This window comes from Vombatus ursinus, unplaced genomic scaffold (assembly GCF_900497805.2).
Source record: "Vombatus ursinus unplaced genomic scaffold, bare-nosed wombat genome assembly UNPS02014874.1, whole genome shotgun sequence".
Classification (NCBI taxonomy): domain Eukaryota; kingdom Metazoa; phylum Chordata; class Mammalia; order Diprotodontia; family Vombatidae; genus Vombatus; species Vombatus ursinus.
The window spans coordinates 14,729,150-14,751,619 of NW_020954652.1; the positions used below are offsets into that span (position 1 = coordinate 14,729,150).

At 36.4% G+C, this 22,470-nt stretch overlaps 1 protein-coding gene across 1 annotated transcript in view; it reads right to left on the minus strand.

The window, feature by feature from the left end:
• PTPRQ (protein tyrosine phosphatase, receptor type Q) overlaps positions 1 to 22,470 on the minus strand; it is a 268,160-nt gene that overhangs the window by 82,241 nt on the left and 163,449 nt on the right. Inside the window, exons 27-32 of the mRNA XM_027842510.1 lie at positions 12,189 to 12,310; positions 8,091 to 8,277; positions 7,315 to 7,559; positions 2,725 to 2,791; positions 844 to 1,002; positions 224 to 446 (exon numbers count right to left, since the gene is read on the minus strand). Coding sequence (XP_027698311.1) covers positions 224 to 446; positions 844 to 1,002; positions 2,725 to 2,791; positions 7,315 to 7,559; positions 8,091 to 8,277; positions 12,189 to 12,310 — 1,003 coding nt within the window. The remainder of the gene's footprint in view (positions 1 to 223; positions 447 to 843; positions 1,003 to 2,724; positions 2,792 to 7,314; positions 7,560 to 8,090; positions 8,278 to 12,188; positions 12,311 to 22,470) is intronic.

Sequence of the window (22,470 nt, forward strand, 5' to 3'; positions counted from 1 at the left end):
TTTTCCTCCAATAAGCTTTTTACAGGCAGGGACTGCCCTTTTCTGTCTTTTTGTTATTTCTGTCTTAGCACCTTCAGTGACCAGCAGTTCCTGGCATATAGTAAGTGCTTAATAAATGTGGATTGATTGATTGTATCAGTGGCCACACTCATGAGTCTCACATCCCTCCAAGCATGTCAGGAATTATCTACCTTGAAGGTCAAAGAACACAGATTGTACTTACACATATTGCTTTCTTGGTTTCAGAGGGCCATTGCAAATTTTGTCTTCATTGCCTGGTATCATACATGTATTATCAGCACCTATGACATACACGTCATCATGGCTGCTAAGCTGTAGCTTTCCATCTGCGCAGGGTGGGTTGGGAAAACCTTCATTTGCAAAATATGGCCTTGGTTTCTTGTAATATGCATCATACCACTTTGTAATATTTACATCATGTTGAGCTAATTTCAGAGAATGTAAGGAGAGGCACAGATAATGATTCTGATCAGTATACAAATATATTTCCAAAGAGACAATATGGTGAATCATAAGAACATGGGTTCTATCATGGCTAAAAATGTGAAAAATCCCTTATGATAAAGAGCATATTTAAAATGTCATTTTTGTCTATGGCATCAATGTTCACTTTGTAGCAGCCATACATTTTAGACATAAATATGATGAGTGCTAGCATTTGATATTAGTTTTTAAAACCCGTAAAATCAAGCTATGGCATGACATCTGAATCACTCTTGTGCTCGAGAGGTGTCTGTTCTTATGATAAATATTCTTTACTCAATAATTCAGACTCAATGGCATATGATGCATGTTTGTCAGTTACACTCATGGTTATGGTACCTCCTGCTTCGGAAACCAGCACTTGAACATTTTTGATGGGCCCATGATCGTCATTATAATAACATATTGGCATTCTGATCGTAATGGTTTTTGAAGTAACAAGCACAGTTCCAGTTGTATCGTAGACCGGGATCGGCTTATTTTTAGGTCTTGCTGGCGCTGGAATAACAGAAAAATATCTTTAAATTTGATATTTTTGTTCATGAAAAATAACAAGATAGCTCTATGTCAGAAAAATATGAGCTCAGTGATCATGAGAAAATCACTTGCTCTCTCACTGGAAGGCATTCTCTCCTCAAACACTCCTTAAAGCATTTTGTCTGACCTGTTTGATCACATCACTAATTACTTTACATTAGCTATATGGTACAGTGGATAGAATATAGCAATAGAAATTAAAGTCAGGAAGATGTGAGTTCAAATTCCATCTCAGACACTGATTAGTTGAGTGACCCTGGACTTACCTCTTGACCTCTGTCTGCTTTAGTTTTCTCATCTATAAAATGGGGATAATTACAGCATCTATCTCACAGGGTTTGAGTGAGGATCAAGTGAGATAACATATGTAAAGACCTAAAAATATGTAAAAGTCCTTTTGATTCCAGGACCAAAACTCTATCCACTGCACCATTTAGCTGTCTCTAGCAATCAACATGTTATGGTTGTTCTGACAAATACTGACCAGGTGACCCTGGGAAAGTCACTTAAATTTAATTTCAGTATTTTAATTTAATTTCTTTATTTTATATAAATGTTTATATAAATAAAATTTATTTAATTGTAATTTAATTTCAGTAAATTTAAATTCAGCATTTTAATTTCAGACTATAAGTGGAAGATAAGGTGCCTTTGGTATTTCCTAATAATTTTACCGGAAATTCCCTATACTGGTGAAATCATATCTCCATTCTCTACTAATTACTGCTGTTACATTTATATATTTATTATATTTGTGTTACATAATGATATATACTATTTATTACATTGTGATATTATTACTATTGTTATTCTTATTACCATGGTTACCATTATCATTATTATTGCTATTTTTGTTATTGTCATTACAACTGTAAGGCTTTTGAGATAATATGGAGGAAGGGACAGAGTGCTGAGCTTGGAATCAGGAAGACCTTGATTCAAACGTTCCCTCTTATACTTGCTACCTGTATCCTGTCAGTGGGATATGGTGGGAAAAGCAATGAATTTTTATTCATAAGACACGGAAATGTGAGAAAGAACCCAAGTTTTGCCCCTTGTTCCCCAAATCACTTAACTTATCTGGGCCTCAGTTTTTCCAACTGTAAAAGAAGGTACATAGCCCAGGTGACTTTTAATGTCCCTTAGAGCTCAGATCTATGCTTCCATTGTGAAGCAGTGTGGGGTTGGCCTTAGAGACAATAGGGTTTATTTTTAAGATCTGCCCCTGAAACTGCTTGTGTGACCTTAGGCAAGGAACTTTCCAGTTCCGCTAAGCAACTTAACCCTATACTTCCTAGGATCCTATATCTCTAATGGATCCAAGACAAATAGGGTAAGGAAAAAATATCAACTCTTTTCCGGGAGGGGGCCTGGGCCATTTGGCAGTTATCACAGGGAAAAGAGTCTGAAGGTTGTGAAACTGAGCAGGGCAGAGACATTTGTCTGGACCTTTAAGGTCGCTTTCAGTGCCTAATCAATGAACCTCTTGGTTTCTTTGTCTCTCAGGCAATTCCAAGGATTTATATAGTAACATACAGACAGATTGGAATGTATGTAGGAGGAGCTTCCCTATGTTTAGTAAATCATAAGTCCTTCCCTAAAGGGGTGACACATTTAATTCCTTGAGGAAAGGCAGATTTTAGTTGCTCTTTTGAAAGGCAAGATGGCCCTTCCTGTACTTACCTTTAATATCCATTGTTATTCTCATCTGGGCTTTGGGCCCTGCACCAGCACCATTGACCGCATACACCTGAAAGGAAACATGATGCCTGAATACTTTCAAATATTTGTTATCCCAATGTTTCTGTAATCTTCACTTCATGAACTTTATTCAGCATATTCATCCATTTAATGGTACAGGGCCAGCAGACATAATCTATTGAAAGAAGGACATAAACAGCCCAATAGCCACCAAGACTGGCATTCTGATGAGGAGTTCCTTGGTACTGATCCCCAAGAACAAAGTGAAAGCAGTTTAATCTGTCCTCTGACCAGAAATTGATAATGAATTGTAGTCTTAGGCTGGGAACGTGAAAGATATAAAGCAGATGTTCTTAATGTACAATCCATAGACAACATCAATGGGTCAATGTATAGATTTTTAGGGGGTCAATGAACTTGAATGGGAAAAAATACATCATTATTTTCACTAAATTTTAACAGAAACTAAGCTTTTTTTCAATTATGAATTAAAAAAAAAACCTGCTGAGAAGGGGCCCAAAGTCTTCACCAGACTATCAAAGGGGTCCATGATGCAAAAAAAAAAAAAAAAAAAAAGGATAAGAACCCCTGATATGGAGTTTAATCAAATATTAAGAATGGAGTGATTAATTCAAGCAATGGCACCAAAATCCCTATCCTTACATTCTCTCCATGTGCTTTCTTTATCGCCTTAAACATCTGGTTCGGCCTCTCTGTAGCTAAGTAACTCCATGGTTTTCTTTAAATCCATATTCAAGATCCTCTTTTCTCTTTGCTCTGTGATGAAACTCTATTCCTCTAGGCTCCTAGTTTTCCTGTATTAAATCACTCCCCTGAAAGTTACCCTTTATACCCTTCTTCACCCCTGCCCTAAGAGATCTACAGACATAACCTGCGTAATGTAGCATATACACATAAAACATTTCTGCTTGTATGCAGAGTGTGTGATCAAATGTGAATTCTTTCTATTAACTTTGCATTTAAGGAAGTGCACATGCAACAGACATTTTATCCTGCTTTTTTCTGCTTCAAAAAACAGATCTTTAAGTTTGCATTTTTTAACTTGACAAACAAAATTTAGCATTAGAGAAAAAAACCAGTAGTGATATATTTTAGACTTGCCCTTTGAGCTGTTCACAGAGAATGCAAGTAATATATCGCAATGAGATCATGCATATGAAATCTGATATAATTTGGCATAAAAAGCATTTCAGAGCAGGAAGACCACCACTCTTAAGAAAAATGAACAACTAAAAATGATTAGTATGGGAAATATATTTTTCAATGGAATTGTTCAAACCGGTTGCAAGATTCTAGAAGAAAAAATATACAGTGTGGAAATTATCATATTTTCTGCGTTACAATCCAATATTCAAATGGACTCATAAATGAAAAAGCAAGGGGATTTAAGAATTTTGCAATGCAATCAATTCATCAACAGCACTTAGTGATTGCTCATAGGTTGCAAGAAAGAGTGGAATTAGATGGGAAATAGATATGGCTGTTTGGTTTCATTACACAGCCTATATAGCCAGAGTATTACCCCATAACATAATATTATACGGTGAGAAGAAGCATGCCACCGTAGAGAGAGAACTGGCTTTGGAAGAGCGAGGAACACCCTTCTCTGACATAGTGATGGCATGACCCTGGTCAAGTCACTTAACTGCTCAGTGTGTCAGGTAATACTCTCAAAGTATACATTGTATATTGTAGGTAAGTTTCTCATCTGCATTAGCAGAAGGTGTTTTTCATTCCACAGACTTTTTCACATCAATGAAATTTCAGGGCTGGACAAAGAAATTAATCATAAAATAATTAATAGCAAAAAAAAAACATTATCACAACCACCTATAGCTAAACAAAGATGATTCCAAGTCTATAAATGTCAATAAGTGGGAAGAATCATTCAAATGATTATAGAAAGCATGGTAAAGTGGGAAATAGTGACTGACTTGATCTTAAGGGATACCTAGATTCAAATCCTGCTCCCATACTAAGAGGCTGTGTGACCATTGGCTAGTCACCTAACCTCTCTGACCCTCAGTTTATTCATCTGCAAAATGAGGTTGGTAAAGGCTCCTACCTTCAAAGAAGTAGGTAGTATGTGGGCTGGATGTTTCTGAGTGTGCTGGCAAACCCTAGGATGGGCATTACCACTGTTCTTTCTCCTAAGATAGTGCAGCAGTATATACAGTCCATGAATTTGCCTACTTTAGATGTTTGTTGTTAGTATTTAAAGAAATTATACATATATATGTACTTATACATACACATGAGAAACACTTTGTATATAAAGCACTCTATATATCAGCTATGACTATTATCATTTGCTGTTGCTCAGTCATTTTTCAGTCATGGCTGACTTTTCATGACCCCATTTGAGATTTTCCTGGCAAAGATACTGGAAGGGCTAGCCATTTCCTTTTCCAACTCATTTTATAGAGGAGGAAACTGAGGCAAATAGGGTTAAATGACTTGCCTAGGGCCACACAGCTGGTAAATGTCTGAGGCCAAATCTGAACTCACTGAGATAAGTCTTCCTGACTCCAGGACCAGCACTCTATCCACTGCACTACCTAGCTGTCTTAGGACTATTATTATAAGAACCAGAAATGGATATGTGCAGGATAGTAACTGGGTTATGGGAGATCTGGAAAGCTATTTAGTCTTGAATTGGGCCTTGAAATAAGAAAGGGAATGGGGAAGATTAGGTGGGAGTCATGAAGAACTTGGAGCACTGCATATATGCATAAGGAAAAGTCACTGAATGCTCTTGATTGTTTGGATAATGTAGAGGGAAGAGACAAAAAAAGCAAAGACATAGCTAATTAATAAAAGTCTACAAAGTTGATGATCTTGAATTTTAACTTAATTTAAAATGTTAGTGGAAGCCACAATCAGATACAGGGGAGAGTGACTTGATTCAAACAACAAGTAAAATTTTTATTATTATTATTATTATTATTTGCTATTGTGCTAAGGCTTCATTGGAATGTAACAGCAGGAGATGGGAAATGGGCATGGTGTATACTTATTGTGTTATTAAGCCCTGAGCAAGGACTAGGAATGTAGAAGAAGGTAAAGCAATGACTTGGTGATAGGGAATCCAGCACTTCTCACACACATCACCGATCATTTCCATGCATGGAAATTCTCTGTGAGGCAGAGATGGTCTCAATTATAAAATCCCTATTGAACTCATGAGAAAACACATCTCTGAACTTCCAGAGGCCATCTCTAATTTATGACCCAACTTCACCCTGCTTTGTTTCCATCCTATACTCTTATCTCTTAAGAATTCCCTTCATGTAACAGAGCTCCATGTTGAGGAAGTTCAGCAAGGATTCCAGAAAGAAATATGATATATAGAAAAATCAGAGAGGAAAATAAGTATTGCACTCAGGTTAACATACTGTCACTTGGGCCATATAAATTATACATATTTGTTGTCTTGGCCTTATCCTTTGAATAGTTATAAAGAGTTCATAGGATCATGGATTTAGAATTGGAAGGCACCTTAGAGGTCACCAAGTTCGCCCATTTTACAGATGAAGAGACTAAGGTCCAGAGAGTCAAAGGACTCCTTTGCCCGGTATCACACAGCTAGATAATGTCTGAGGCTGGACTTGAGCTCAAGTCTTCTTGACTCCAGGTTCACTCACTGCTCTCTCTCTCTACTGAATCACACTGCCCCTCAAAGATGTACACATTCCCCTTTCATGATGACATTCTAAGAATAGCAGGGCTCTCATCTGTCTGGTCTAGTTTAGGTACAACACTTTCTGCAGGCAGGGAATGGACTACATGCCTCCTTAGAAGGTGACGCTCTGCTCCATGATTCTATATACAAGTTGCAATTCAAATAATGACAGAGTAGAAAAATACTGGCATGATCTTAAAAAAGAAATGGGAAAGACAATTAAGGTCTGCATAATCTACAAGCTGCTATTTACTGATTAGCTGTTTACTGATAATTATACAAAGTTAAATGTCGTTCAAATCTGAAAAGTTATTTTCATTTTTGATATTATGCTAGGTTGCAATCAAGACTTTTGGCCATAAAAGGCTTCAAAAACCTCCTTTTTATAATTGATTACTCCAAGTCATATTTTTTTTTACCTTCATAAATGTTTGTCCTTGATCAGTTATCTCTTTCAGTTTGTTTCCATGACTCATTTAATATTGTAATCAATCACTTGGCATTCTGCATTTTTAATAATACTGAATTACAGTAGGAAAGTCACTGAGATCTTAGATCTAAAACTAGAAGAGACCTTAGAAGACATCTACTACAACCCTCTTATTTTACAAATAAAGAAATTTAAGCCTAAAGGTTGAATAACTTGTCCTAAGTCACACAGGTAATAGCAGAAGTGGGATTTGAACCCAGAACTTTTGTAGAACCAGTGTTCTCTCTACTAGACCTACATTAAACCTATCTCTCAATTATAGACCATGAACAGTATCACAAAAAGATATTCTATCTAAAAGTATAAATTTAACATAGAGATTTTTGCTTCCTATTTTTTTTTTATTTAGCTTAATGAGTTGCAAATTATCAACTCTTACACTTATATTGTACGTGTGGCCTCCTTTCAATCCTTCTAACATTGCGATGACTGATGTGGCTGTTTTCTGGATGATACTTAGATTGTGTATCTGGAAGGCAGTGGGGTCATCTTCTCTGAACACCAAAGCTTGATAGACTCGGATGTTTCCATTAGGTTCAGATGGAGGAAGGAAAGTTAGCTGGAATTTTGTGACTTCATCGGGAATCTTCTGAAATGTCATGTTGTTTGGTGGGTCTTTCGGTGCTAAAAATAAAAAATAAAAAATAAAAAAATTGCTTTCTGTAGTCTCCATTTTTTCCTAGATGAACTTATATTGCACTTTAAAAATTCAATGTTTTCATTTCATCTTTGTATGTATGCATATAATGCACACATAAATACATGTATGGACATATATACATGCATATATATACACTTTTTTGTTTTACCAATTTCTACCAATGCAGCTCTTTTCAGCACCTTCTCTTTAATACATAGTCTTAGAGATTTGACTAGAGCACTGAGAAATTACATGACTTGCCCAGGGTCTTACATCCAGTATGTTCCAGAGACTGGACTTGAACCCAGATCTCCCTGACTCTGCAGCTGGCCTTCTATCCGCCAAACCTGGCTGCTTCTCATAGATTTGCACCACTTTTACTTCACGTTAAAATTTTATCATAAGAGATGTGCTAGCAGTGTATAGTTATATATTTTTTTTAATTGTGTGGACTGACTCCAAGAAGAAAATCAACCAGAAAACTTAATTCAAGGAACACCAAGCAACTGTCTTACCTGATTCTAATGTGGTAACAATGACTTGAACGCTCGCCTTGCCATCTATATGGGCTGAACTGATGTTTCCAGTAAATGCAGTGATAACTACAGAATACCTTGTAAATACTTTTAAATCCGTAATCTCTATGGTTTTGTTTTCCTCATTTGCCTTGACAAAAGAAATATTATATTCATCGCTATCAACCTATAAGGAAAACAAATAATGAAAAGAAACACCACGTGAAATTAAAATGAGCAAACTGCAATCATACAGATTCTATGTGAATGATATTCTTCTTGTAATCTGTATTTCTGCATTCTGGGTAATAGATCTTTGTTTAGATGGGGGTGACTCTTTCAATATGTGAAAATGAGAAAAATAGCAATATAATCAATGTAATGGCTACTCTCTATTTGATGTATACACAGTACACACAAATATCTACAGAGAGAAATATAGATATATACATGTAAGGTTATTTTATGACGTGATCAGGTAGCAATACAGTAGTTTCCCCAATGGGTCAGATTTGTATGAAATACAGCTGCTAAAGTATTAGGTTAGTTCAAGCATCCTTCTCCTTTGACGGATGTGCCTCTCTAGCCCCGCTGAGAATTAACCTTAACTAAAGTTCTGATGTACTAAACAGACATTCATTTCCGGAGATGACCATCAAGAGACAAAGTAGGGTACTGTGTCTTGCTTGGGAACATGGCATTGAATCACAAGAAGGCTATAAATGCCATTGGCCACCCCCATCCCTCCATGGTTTTGAAAGCAATTTATTTTATGCTTGATTTACTCTTCAAAATCTTGTTCTGTTCTAACTGCCTTTGTTTCTTAGACTAAAATCTAAATCCACACTGCAGGGAAAAATGCAACAAAAATCTTGTGTTAGTAATTTTGTTTCCCAGGAGAGAAGTGATAAGAAAAGATAGAAAAGTGATTTAAAAAAAAGGCCTTTAGAGATTGGATTAAAAAGCAAACAAACAATTGGTCCTTGGCTAATGACAGGGGTTTGCAATTCCCGGTGGTAAGACACTAGTAGCATCCTTTTTTTCTTAGAAGGAGGAAGGGTATATCCATAGGTATTACAATTAATTCTATGAGAGAAGGAACTCCCAGTTGAGGAAACATCTTCTAGCAATTCAGGTTGACATCTTCTCTGGAACTCATAATTGTAGAGAGTTGCCTAGATCATTGAGAAGTTAAGTGGCTTATCTAAAGTCACATACTCAGTGTGTGTCAGAGGCTAGATTTGACTGATTCCAGGGCAGATGCTCTATCCACTGTGCCACCTAGTTGCCCAGAGGGCTTTTAATGATAAGTAACATGAAGTCCCTAATGTTAAGCATGTGCTACCTGGAAAGAGTTTTAACAGTAAGAAGATGAATTTCATCTTGGAGTTTGTTTGCTCATCATAAGGCAATCCTCTTCGATGAAAGCCCATCTTTTCATTCCTCTCCATCCCTCACCACCCTTGTTACAGTCTTCTCTTGACATGTAGGATGCTCTCCCTTGATCCAAAATAATTTAAGCTCATGGTTCAGTCTTTTTCCTCTAGGCTATCTTTTACCATCATCCTTAGGGATATCAATATCTATGTTAAATATTGTTTTCAAAATCCTAGCTTCACATTTCCTCAACCTCCTCAAAATCTGCACTATCCATCCATCTCCATCTAGGAACTCCTTGAGGGCAGGGCCCTAGGAGCACTTGGCACATAGTTCTTGAAAGATGAAATACCAGTCTTGGATCACAATTTCTTATCATTTCAGAATCCCCACACCCTCAATCAACCAGCTTTTAAACTTTACTTTGACCTCAAATGCAACTTCTTTAATTCATCCTTCCTATCAGTAAATCAGTCAATTAGCATTTATTAAGTGCCTACTATGTGCCAAGCACTGTGCTAAGTGCTAGAGATACAAAGGCAGAAAAAAAAAAGTCTTTACTCTCAAGAAACTCAATCTACTTGGGCATACAAACAACTTCATACAAACAAGATATATAGAGGAGGGATTGGAGGTCATCTCAGAGGGAAGGCACTAAGATAAAAAGGACTGGAAAAGGCTTATTTCAGGGGGTGGGTATTTAGCTGACTTGAAGGAAGACAGAAACCAGAAGGCATATAGATATATGCGTGTGTATACGTACACACATATATACATATGGAGAGGGAAGAGAGGGAGGAAGAGAGAGGAAGAGTGGAGATAGGTGGGGGAGTAATGGAGGGAGGGAAAGAGAGAGAGAGAGAGAGAGAGAGAGAGAGAGAGAGAGAGAGAGATACACCCATACACATACATAGAGAGAGATGAGGCTACATAGTAAACAATAGGTTTGAAAATTAAAAAGGATACCAGAGAGGTTTTTAGTGGAAATATATTTCTAAAAATTATTTAAGTAAAATTAATAAAATTTTAAAAAAGAATAATTTGTTGGAATTAACAATTTTAAAAAAGATTGGAGTTCAACAAAGAGTGGAATGCATTCAGCCTTAATTCTAAATCCCAGTCTAGGTTGAATCATCTGAATGTGAACTTGGCATATTTTTCTTTAACCATGTTCATTCATTTTCCCATAATCTGAGTCTTATGATTGGGGTGGGGGGGGTATAACGTTAAGTGAAGGCCTCCTCTTTTCCCATCTAATTCCTGAATGTTGACTCCATCTGGCTTATTGGCAGTGTTTCCCTGGAATGCATTATAACTTTAGGGGCAGGCACTGATTTGTGTACTGCTTAATTCTTTAAGGCATGTTTCATTCTAAAGATTTTAAAGAAAATAGAGCAGTTCTGGGGTCTAGTAGGCATTCAGTCCCCCAGATTGTTTCCAGTAAGAAAAAATTAACAGGCTCTTGAGTGAGAGGAGCTAGGTTCAAATTCTGCTCTGAAGCTTATTATTTAGGTGACCTCAGGCACCCTGATACTCTATAAAATGAAAGGGTTGGATTGAATGACCTCTGAGTTCCCTTCCAACTCTAGATTTATGATCCCATGAGTTTAACAGTTTTCGGATTGAATTAGTGAATTCTTTTTGCTATTTGCCCAGTTTACCTTTCTAATATTGCACTGCCAATTCCCTCATGCATAAGAAAATGGCCTTATTTCAAATGCACGCGATTGTTTTCTTCTTTACACCTTATCGATCCTAGGAGATGCAAAATAGTTTCAAAAGCAATAACATTTCTCTTTCACTTGTCTTTAGTCCAATTCATCATGCCTGGGTAGAGGAGATCCTGAGTTCTTGAAGGTGACTCTCATGAAAGACAAACTATAGTTGGTCCTAACAAATGGGAAAGACTTTGAGGATGAGCATGGTGACAGACCATAGCTGTTATCTGTGGAGCAACCTAGTTAAGCCTGGGGGAGTGTTGGCCATGAGTTGAATAAGCTTTTCAGCCAAAGCAGTTCAATGAATCATTTCACAAGCATCGATTAGGCACCCAACAGAGAGGAATCACAATCTATATTAGCAGAGGGTATAACTCCAGCCAAAGAACTCACAGATCCTCCAAAATCTTAACTGAAGTACCTTTGAAGCTTTTTATGTTTCAGGCACTATCTGTTTCATTGGTTACCAAGACCAGAGAATTCATGACCCAGTGGCCAACCTGCCTTTCCACACTTAGCTAGACAAGCAGACACATTGTGCTTCACAATCTGCTTCTAGGCTTTCTACCACTGTGGAGGTGGAAATACTTTCTTTTGATGGCATTTCCTTCATGAACATTGGTATATCTCCATACCATAATAAGATACCAGACTTTTCATTAATATTAATTAATTTAGCTGAGTTCAAACACATTTTGCAGTAAGAAAAGAACCAGGCACCAAAAGAAAGAAAACATTCTGTTATGGCAAGACATTCATTTTCCATTAGAATGATAACTGGATATCTTATCCATTGAGATAGATGGTATTACCACCATGTTTTTAAGTGAACGGAGTAATGGAATAAAATAAAGTAACATACAAGATCATAGAGAGTAATGAGTTTGGGAACATAAGCTTTATTTTAAGTCATTAGTTGAACATTTACTTATCAAATAGAAACCTAATAATTGACCTTCATACACATTATCATCATCCAGTGAATAAATGAGGAAAGTCTTACCGACTTAATGTCTATAAGGTAGAAGGTTGGTCCAGTGATAGCGGCAGGTTCATTCCAATTGATATTAATACTGTAAGGTGAGGTAGCTACTACATTTACATTTTCAGGCGGACCATCTGGAGCTATGAAAAGGGAAACAGTCTTACTCTCTCATGTTCTGAATGAGCAATTTTGGCAAACAAAATGAAAGACAATAGAAAATAATAATTTTGATTTTATTTTGAAGATATTGAAAAATCAGCTCTAGTTCATCAAAAAGTGTTATGCTATATTCCATAATCTGCTTCTTTAGCAAAAGTCGAACTATATTAGATATAAATATTAAAAACTTTGAAAATATATATTTTCATACAAAAATCATGCCTGTTGCTAAGTTTTTGTTTTTTCAGAATGAATCCTGCCCCTCCCCTCCAAAAAGGTATGAAGATAGGACTTGGAAATATTTCATTCACAAAGTATATGTGGACAACTTTAATTTGAGAAAGGACAGCTGAGAAATACAACACGAAGAACAAAATTATGCTAGTGAACTATGTTTCATATTTACTAAGGATAAAGATAGAGATCAGACTTGTGGTTTAATTGGTGTAAGTCACGACTGGGTGAGGAAACTCCCTCTATCAATGTACATTGGTACCTTCTCTGAAATTTATAGTCTTATACAGTTGACTATAGCATTGAAGGGCAGCTAGGCAGTATAATGGCCCTAGAGTCAGGAAGAACTGAGTTCATATCTGGCTTCAGACACTTACTAGCTGTGTGACCATGGGCAAGTCACTTAACCCTATTTGCCTCAGTTTACTCATCTGTTAAATGAGCTGGAGAGGGAAATGGCAAACCACTCCAGTATCTTGGCCAAGAAAAACCCAAAAAGGGTTACCAAGAATTGGATGTGACTGAAAACTACTGAACAAAAACAACAGATTATTAAATGGTTAAGTGACTTTGCTCCAGGTTGCACATCCAGAAAAGATAAGAGGAGGGACATAGACTGAGGTCTTCCTGTGTGCCACACTTAATCTCTTCATATTTATTGTCTTCTGAATATGAATTGAGCTGAACATATTGTTCCTATTCAGGAGTTGGGAAATGAATTGTTTATCAGTCCTTTGTGTAACCAAAGAGATATCAGAGAATTGCTGAGAAGAGTTGGAACCAGCAATTTCAGTGCCCGAGGCAAGAAGCAAGAAATATTCCTGGAGCAAGTATTGCTGGGTATGTACGAATGGTGCATTAAAATCATATTTGTAACTCATGATGTGAAAATAATATAAAGTTAACTAAAATGAATTTAGTTGAGTAGGATGGATAATTAGTCATTATGGCAGATTCCATGGTACTGCAGGAGCACATGTGTTAAATTTTTATACACTAAATTTGCCCTGGAGGAAAAGCCCTTATTACCACACCCTTTGTTACAGCTCTCCTTATAAGGTCTCAGAAATGCAGGGCCAATGTGGAGGAAATTGGAAGGAGTCTTCCTAATTGAATTTTTATGGTGAAACTTTAAAGTGACCTCTATGTCTTTCCAATTTTTCCCCATCTGTTTGCCTAGTGTTTTCATTTTTGCACCAAACCTATGATTTTATTGGTATAGTGAAGTCCTGATGAGGAAGCTCTCTTTACCAATGAAGACTTGTACCTATTCTGTAAACTATGGCCTCAAAGAGTTGCTTGGGGCAACTGGTCTTTCTAACTCCAGAGCCAGTCCTTTATTCACTGACCCACTGTCATCCTATTCTTACCTATTGTGGCTAGGAATAAAGACCTTTCTTACTTGTAAGGTCTGATGCTGAGTGAAGTGAGCAGAGCCAAGAGAACATTGTACACAATAATAGCCACGTTGTGTGATGACTAATATTGATAAACTTAACCCTTCTCAGTAATACAAGGATCTAAGATATCTCCAAAGGCCTCGTGATGGAAAATGTTATCCATATCCAAAGAAAGAACTATGGAAGTTGAATTGCTACTTTTTTTCTCTTCTGTTGAGTTTTGTTTCCTCTTTCTGGTGGTTCCTCCTGTTGGTTCTAATTTTTCTCACAACATCACTAATGTGAAAATATGTTTAATAGGAATATATATATATGGCCTATATCAGATTGTGCGCCATCTTGAGGAGCGAGGTGGAGAGGAAGGTGGAGAAAAATTTTGAACTCAAAAGCATATGGAAGTGATTGTTGATAAATCAAAATAAATTAATTAAAAAAGACCTTTCTTGCTTCAGGAACCAGGAATTGAAGTAAAGGAGAAACTTTAAGAATGTGTTGTTATTTATGGGAGAATAGAAACCCAGGTTGGAAATAACAGTTGGTGTTATAGAAATGGAGGGTAGGTAAGCAATGTTCTGGAGTCCTTAGAAGAAAAGAAAGTAGATGAAGGAAAGTTGGTGCAATTAGGCAGGCTCATTTAGCCTTACGACTTACCAGAGTTTTTGTCTCTTTCCTTCATTTTCACTATTCTCTCTCATTCCCAACCCACCTCATGACTTGCTAGAGCTCCTAAAACAGCTTTCATGTAGTAGGTGGGTGAAAGACTTACCTTTAAGAACTTGCTGGGATAGCTCCTATATCAGAAGTGAGAAAGGTGAAAGGAGGGAGATGATTTGATCCTACAGTACCTGGTAAAAATGTGTTTTGACCATCTCAGTATATAATAACTAAATGCATTTTCCCGATAGAAACACCATATGCATGTGTGTGTGTGTATGTGTGAGCATACAAACAAACAAATAAATAATATTTACAAATAAACATATACATATGGCAGCTAGATGATGCAGTAGATATGGGACTGAGTTTGGAATCAGGAAAACTCATCTTCACGAGTCCAAATCTAGCTTTAAACACTTACTAGCTGTGCGACCCTGAGCAAGCCATTTAACCCTATTTGCCTTGATTATCTATAAAATGAGCTGGAGAAAGAAATGGCAAACCACTCTAGTATCTTTGCCAAGAAAACCCCAAAATGGGATCACAAAGAGTCAGAAACAACTGAACAACTATATATACACGTGTGTATACATACGTACATATATGTATATATGTATGTGTATGTGTATGTGTATATATGTGGGGGTGTGTATATGCATGTGTGTATACATACATGTATATGTATATGTATATATGTTCTTGTGTAATGGAAAGCACACATGGTTTGGGTTCTGTAAATGCCTCTTATGTCAGTCAATCAATAACTATTTATTAAGTGCCTACTACGTGTCACACATTGTGTTAAGTGCTGAGTGACAGTAGACAAGTCATTGATACTCTCTGGGCTCATTTCCTTCATTTCAAAAGCTGGGATAATAATTGCACTCTCTACTTCAAAGGATTTTTACCAGGAAAATGAAAAAAAAAAAATAGAAGAGATCTACAAAGAACATTTCAACAAAGTATTTTCTCCTTCATGGTAATGGAACCATTTCCCTTGCACCCTAACATTACAGTCCCCAAAGTGCTTACATGGCAGTTAGAAATGGCATGAAAAAGAAGAAAGTTCAGAAAATCAGCCAGATTGGATCAAGTGTTTATTGAGGATGTCTGTGCTGAAGGTGATACAATTGTGAAGGCATTGAGAGGCTGATGTGCAAGGTTTCTGAAGGATAACCCCCTTCAGAAAAAAATGACCAAGTGAACATCAATAACTACCAAATGATTTGATTACTCTCCCATCTATACCAAATCCTGACTAGGATCTTATATTCTCTGCAATAAAATCCCATATAATCCAAGCCTATAATGTCCTTCAAGTACAGTATTGAATTAATACTCAAATTCTCAAATTAGCCTATAATCTCATCAATTCGGGATTTGTCTCCAACAGTGAGACTGATTTAGAAAACATAAGATCTCTTTGCCATTGCAGTGTGTTGATTAAAAAACACATCTAATATATGGAAATGGTTAAACAATTATGGCTTATTAATATAATAGACTAATATTATGCAATAAGAAATGATGTAATAGACAGTTTCAGAGGAAACTGGAAGACCTGTATGAGCGGCTGTAGGATGAAGAAAGCAGAAGTAGGAGAACAATTTATACAATGATGGCAACACTGTCAGGGAAAACAATTTTACAAGACTTTAGAATTTTGATCAATGAAATAATGAGCTTCAATTCCAGAGGACCAAAGAAAAAGCATAATGCCTCCTGTTACACAGGTAATAGACAAGATATAGAATAAGACAGATTTTTGGACATGACTAGTATGGGAATGTTTTGCTTGGCTATGAATATTTGTTAGAGGGTTTTTATTTTTAAATTGTGGAGCAGAAGTAGAAGAGAAAATTAATGCTTGTTAATTTTTAAAAAACAATAAAATAATATTTTAAAATATTTGATTCAGTAAAAGAAAATGTTACCATGAAGGCCCTCCTGTCAATACACTGGGACCATTTGAGACTTCTTAGAAGTAACAACAGAAATCACCCTGTTCAGTAACATCAGGCAAGGCAAAAAACGGGGTACATTTGAATGCAATGGTGTTTACCACAGTGATAGATAGAGGAGATGCAAGGCAGGTACAGGAGAGATTCTCTGTGGATGCAAAGGTACTATAGATGATGCTGTTTTTAGATCACATTGTTTTCATTGTATTAAGCTGTAAGGTACTGCAGACACTCCTGGAAAAAAAATGTGTAATAACTCACGGGAATTTGGCTAATCCATCCACACAAGAAAGACCAAGCAGAAAAATAATGTTTATTGTCCAGATTTCATTATTCATTTTAATGGATGTGCTATTGTGCTTGTACAACAGTATATATGTCTTAGACAGACAATACAGATGGGCAATGAAGTGGGTCCAGAATTTAAAAAAAGAAGAGGAGAGTGGAATCAATTGTTTTGGAGAAATTGCAAAAGTCTTTTACTGATCCCCGGCTTCCTATGAAGGCAAAAGCCCATCTTTAAAAACAAACAAACAAACAAAAAAAACAAAAAAACAAAAAAACAAACAAACAAACAAACAACTAACATTTAACTAAAGGTTCTACATGTGGTAAGATCTGGAATATCACTGTCTCTTAAGAACTGAAGACTAATATGATTCAAAATGCAATGGAAAAAATATGGTGAGTGTGAGACGGTTACAACAGATAAAGAATGAGGAACTCCAAAGAACATTAAGTAAAGGAGCTCATTAAGGAACTGTAGGAGACGAAGATGGGCCAGTTGCATGCCCAGAAAAAGCCAAGTGCTCTATTGCTACCCTTACAAAGAGGAATTGAGGAAGACTTCTAGAACTTTAAATGGATACTCTGTGATGAACTTTTTGGGAGAACATGGACAAGAGTGGCACAGGATAGGCAGGTATGGATAGGTTGTAATCTTCACTGTTGGAGACAAATCCCAAATTGATTAAGATCATAGACTGATTTGAATTTTTGAGTATCAGTTCAATATTGAATTGGCTAGGCTGAAAACCTGTTATTTTTATAAAATAGATCCTATAGTAAAAAAGTTGTTTGGGGTTTCCAAACACTGATTTACAAACAAACTTTTGGGAATCTCCCACTTATTAATTTAGGACTGCCTGTATGTCTATGTCTATATCTATGTCTACATCTACATCTCTATTTCACCTGTTTGAAAGAAATAAAGAAATTTCCATGAAATATTATCTCATAGAAATAGTATGAAAAGTGTTTAGGTCATCTAAAACTTCTGAGTTATAAAATTAATAGCTATTTATTTCACCTGATTTCCTGGCAATCAAAACAATAATTCATTGATCTAGAGAAACAAAATTTTCAAATTTCTTCCAGCTATATATCCTTTGAAATGCATCAAACATGTCTGTGGACATACATGCAATATGATCATCATTTCCTTTTCTTTCATCACAGTATACATTAAAAGATTATTAGTTAGTTAATTAAGAAGAGTAGGAAGTTGAAGTCATGGATCGCTACTAACCCAAAAAAAGAAAGTTGAATCGTGATAAGATGATGGGAAATTGAAAATATGCCAATTTAGCCGCTTTGGAATGAATAAACATCTTTGAAAGCCTTTGTTTGTCTCTCTAGAAACTGTCACATATTGATTTAGCATTGTTTGTGAAATGAGTCTAGTCAGTAATGGGCCAAGATATCACTATACCCTTTCTCTTATAAATCACAGCAATTTACTCAGTAGGAATGACCTACCCTTATTCTCTCATTCCCCTATAATCCAATCACTTCCTCTCATAAGCACTTTTCTCCTGGTTTTCACAATAATGCATTTTCTGTAACTAATAACCATCATTTCCTGATTATCATGCTTCTATCCTTGCACAGGAATGTGGATCTTATGTGGGTCAGGGTCAGCTTTCCCATCCATCTGTGTCCTGATGCTAAGGCAGCAGTTAAGTGTGTCAGCTGAAAGGTGAGTCTGGATTGCCCATCATTTAACATAGTTCTTACACAAAGTTCAAATACCCCAAGTCTATATCACTTGGACAGAGAATTGCCAAATAGTGAAGACTCCAGAATGATGGCACTTTGGGATTTGGTAGATTCCAACTCTTAGGGTCATTTTTTCTCCTCCTGTGAATTTCTAGAATCTAATTTAGTGTTGGAAAAATAAGGCATCATTTTCCTCATAGTACTAGTAAAAGATGACAATGAGAAAACACAACAGTAGTAGTAGTAATAGTAGTAGTACAAGTAGTAGTACTAGGAAGAATGACTACAAAAGTAAGAACAGAATACAGACTTGCCCTGAGACTGTTTCTATATGAACTCCACCAAAAACAATGAGAAGAGAAAATAATAAGGAAATTAACTCACATGTACATGGTGCTTTGCAATATACAAAATGTTTTCATCAACATTATCTCAGTTGATCCAGTGAGGTAAATAGGCAGTAGTGTGCTACTAATAGTAAATATTTAACAACCAGCTCTGGGTGGTGGGAGAGGGGTATATGTGTGACATGCTTTTAAGTTAAAACTGTATTACTAACATTTCCTCCATAACTTTCTTAAGTCTAGAGACAATCAACAAAACAATAAATCAAGCCCTGATTTGCAGCTAGGTTTCTGAGATATAAATGTTCACAATGATGAAAATTTAACAATTGACTCTTGAGAGTTAGTTCAAGCTGGCTCCAGCCCATTAATAGAAGAAACACCCAAGTTTTGGAGTGGCAAAGTAATTTGTTTAAGGTTATTGTTCAGTCATTTCAGCCATGTCTGACTTTTCATGACCCTATTTTGGGGAAGAGATACTGCAGTGGTTTGTCATTTCCTTCTCCAGCTCATTTTACAGATGAGGAAACTGAGGTAAACAGAGTTAAGTGACTTGTCCAGAGTCACACAGCTAGTAAGTGTCTGAGGCCAGGTTTGAACTCAGGAAGATGAGCCTTCCTGATTCCAGGTCCAGCGTTCCATCCACTGCACACCACCTCACTGCCTGTATTCAAGGTTACTGAGGTAATAAGTGGAAAATCCAGGACCCAGGACTTGGGACTCAATCTTCTTGGACCATAACATCTTTGACCTAGACTCTTATCATTGGAGAGTTGGGAGAGGGTCAGTATCCTGCCTTGTTTAAAGACGTAATATAAATATTAAAATTAAATGACTTGAAAGCAACTCAAAGTACAGAATTCTTATCTCCATTCAAGGCCAATCTCAGATTTCACCTCTTACAAGAGGTCTTTTCTGATCCTTGCAACTGTTAGAGATCCCTCCTCTGAAATTCTTTTATGTTTACTTCTTATATATTTTGTATTTACTTGTCTGTTTATGTGTGGCTTTCCTTTAGTTCAATGTAAGATCCTTTGAAGGCAGTGATTGCTGTATTGTAATTTTATTTTTTATCTGAGCATCTAGTATCCATGCCTATGGATACAGCATTTATTAAACATTTAGTATATGCCAACCACTGTGCTAAGCTTTGGAAACACAAAAAAATAAACTACCACTACAAAAAATAGTGAAATCACTTAATAGAATGCTTGTTGCATTGATTTATAGAAGCACTGGACTTTATATAGCTGTATGAATAAAAGTTCACTTATAAGGCCTTCTAACAAATGATGACCTCTATGGGGTTCATAAATAGCTTACTTTTTGTTAATTTTCGGATTCATTAAAACTAAATGCAAGAACCACTTGGATTATAAATTATAGAACCCACTGAAATATAGGATCACATGGCCTTCATCTCCTCCACAGTCTTATAATCTCAGGGATTACGGCTCGTTTTTATAGAGTACACCTACTGAGAGTTATTTTGAGCTTAGATGACTCATTAGGATAGAGGACATGTAAGTGGACAGAATGGTTTAGGAGAGTATAATGTCTCTAATTGTTTTTGGGACTTCTGATGCCCTTAGGAATATCAGCTAAGGGTATCATTCTTAACAGGCTTGAGTTGGTACAGTGGAAAGTGAGACAAATTTGTAGTCAGAAGAACTGGGTTCAAATCCTGGCTCTGTAACTTGATGCATTAAATTGATTCCAAAGCTAAAATCGGGGTTACATTTTTATAATACTTCACTTTATAACACTTTATAATACTTCTTTATAAGACTTCATGTTTCTTATCATTGTTAAAATTTTAATTAAATGTGATAATGTCTGATTTCTTGGCAGCAATACCACAGAATGGAAATGGGATAAGCCCAAGTATGTGTTGCCTAAGATTATTTAATGAGTACTAAGAATAAGTCACAGTTTTCCATTAGCATCAAATGGTTTTAATGGTGTTACCTTTTTGGAGGTTAATCTGAAACTGACTATCTTAGTGACTGAAGTAAAATTTTTCTCTTTTAATACTGCCTGATATCAAATGAGCACTTTCCTGAATCATATAAAATGGACAACCAATTACTAATCCCTTACTTTACCCAGAATCCAAATAATACTTTGTTGCTGAAAAGACTAATAAATGTATGACTTGAGACTCCAGTTCTCAAATGAAAGACAAAAATGGCATGATCATCAAATTTGCATATAACACAAAGCTGGCAGGGATAGCTAATATCCTGGATGACAGAATCAAGATACAGAAATCTCAGCATGCTGGAATGATGGGCTGGCTCCAACAAGATGAAATGAGTATGAATAAGTGTAAAATCCTGCAATTAGGTCCAAACAACAATAACCACTACACAAATATAAGACAAGGCAGATGTGGCTAAACAGTAATATATGGAAAGTACTTGAGGTTTTTGATAGTCTGGAAGATCAAAATGAAAAAAAGCTACAATGATTAAGTATAGTATCCAGAAAGTAGGAAGTGATGGTCTTCCTACATTCTCCTCTAACCAGTCTATAGCTGGAATATTAGGCTGAGTTCTAGTTGTTACATTTCAGCGCGCACATGTGCAAACTAGACCATCCCCACAGGAGGGGGACCATTATAACAAGATGGGCTAGATAACCCAAAATGGTGTCATATGAAGACTGACTGATAAAGGATTGTTTTAGTCTCAATAAGCAAGAGCAAAGGACAGTGCCATGATTGCAGGCTTTAAGCATTTCAAGGACCATCACATGGAAGAAAGATGGCTTATTCTACTTGGGCTCAGAGGACTGAATTAAGACTAATAGATGCAATTTACGGTGAGGTAGCTTTTGACTCAATAATTTTCACTGTCCCAAAACAGAACAGGAAATTTCTGCAGGTAATGAGTTCCTTTGCCAGTAGGGTTTTTTGAGTGGAGGTTAGGTGACCTTCAGTGAAGGATATTGATGACAAGATTCATGCTTCAGGAAGGAGCTAGAAAAGATCTCTAAAATCCCTGATAATTAGATTAGATGCCTTTAAAAGGAACTCTTTCCTTCCTTCATTTCTTCTTTTCCTCCTTCCTTCTTTTTTCCTTTCTTCTTTTTTACTTCCTTCCTTTTTCCTCCCTTCCTTCTTCCTTCCATCTCATTTTCTTCCTTCCTTCCTTTTTTCCTTCCTTCCTTCCTCACTCCATCTCCTTTTCTTCCTCTTCTTCTTCTTCTCTCCCGACTTCTCTCTTCTCCTCTCTTCCTCCTACTATTTCCTTTCTCTGCCTTACTCTTCTTCCTCCTCCTATAATTTCATTGATGCAGCAAATTACTGGTAAGGAAACCTCCCTCTACCAATACAGATCAGCATCTACTCTGCACCTTATAGTCTTAGAGAATTGCCTGAGACCATTCTGTTGTTAAGTGACTTGCCCAGGGTCATGTGACCAATATATGTCACAAGCAGGACGTATAACCACATTTTCCTGACTCTGACTCGAGTCATTATGCCACTTTCCTTCTTACTCAGTTCATCTTTCTTACTGTTACACCTGAGAAATAGATTTTGCTC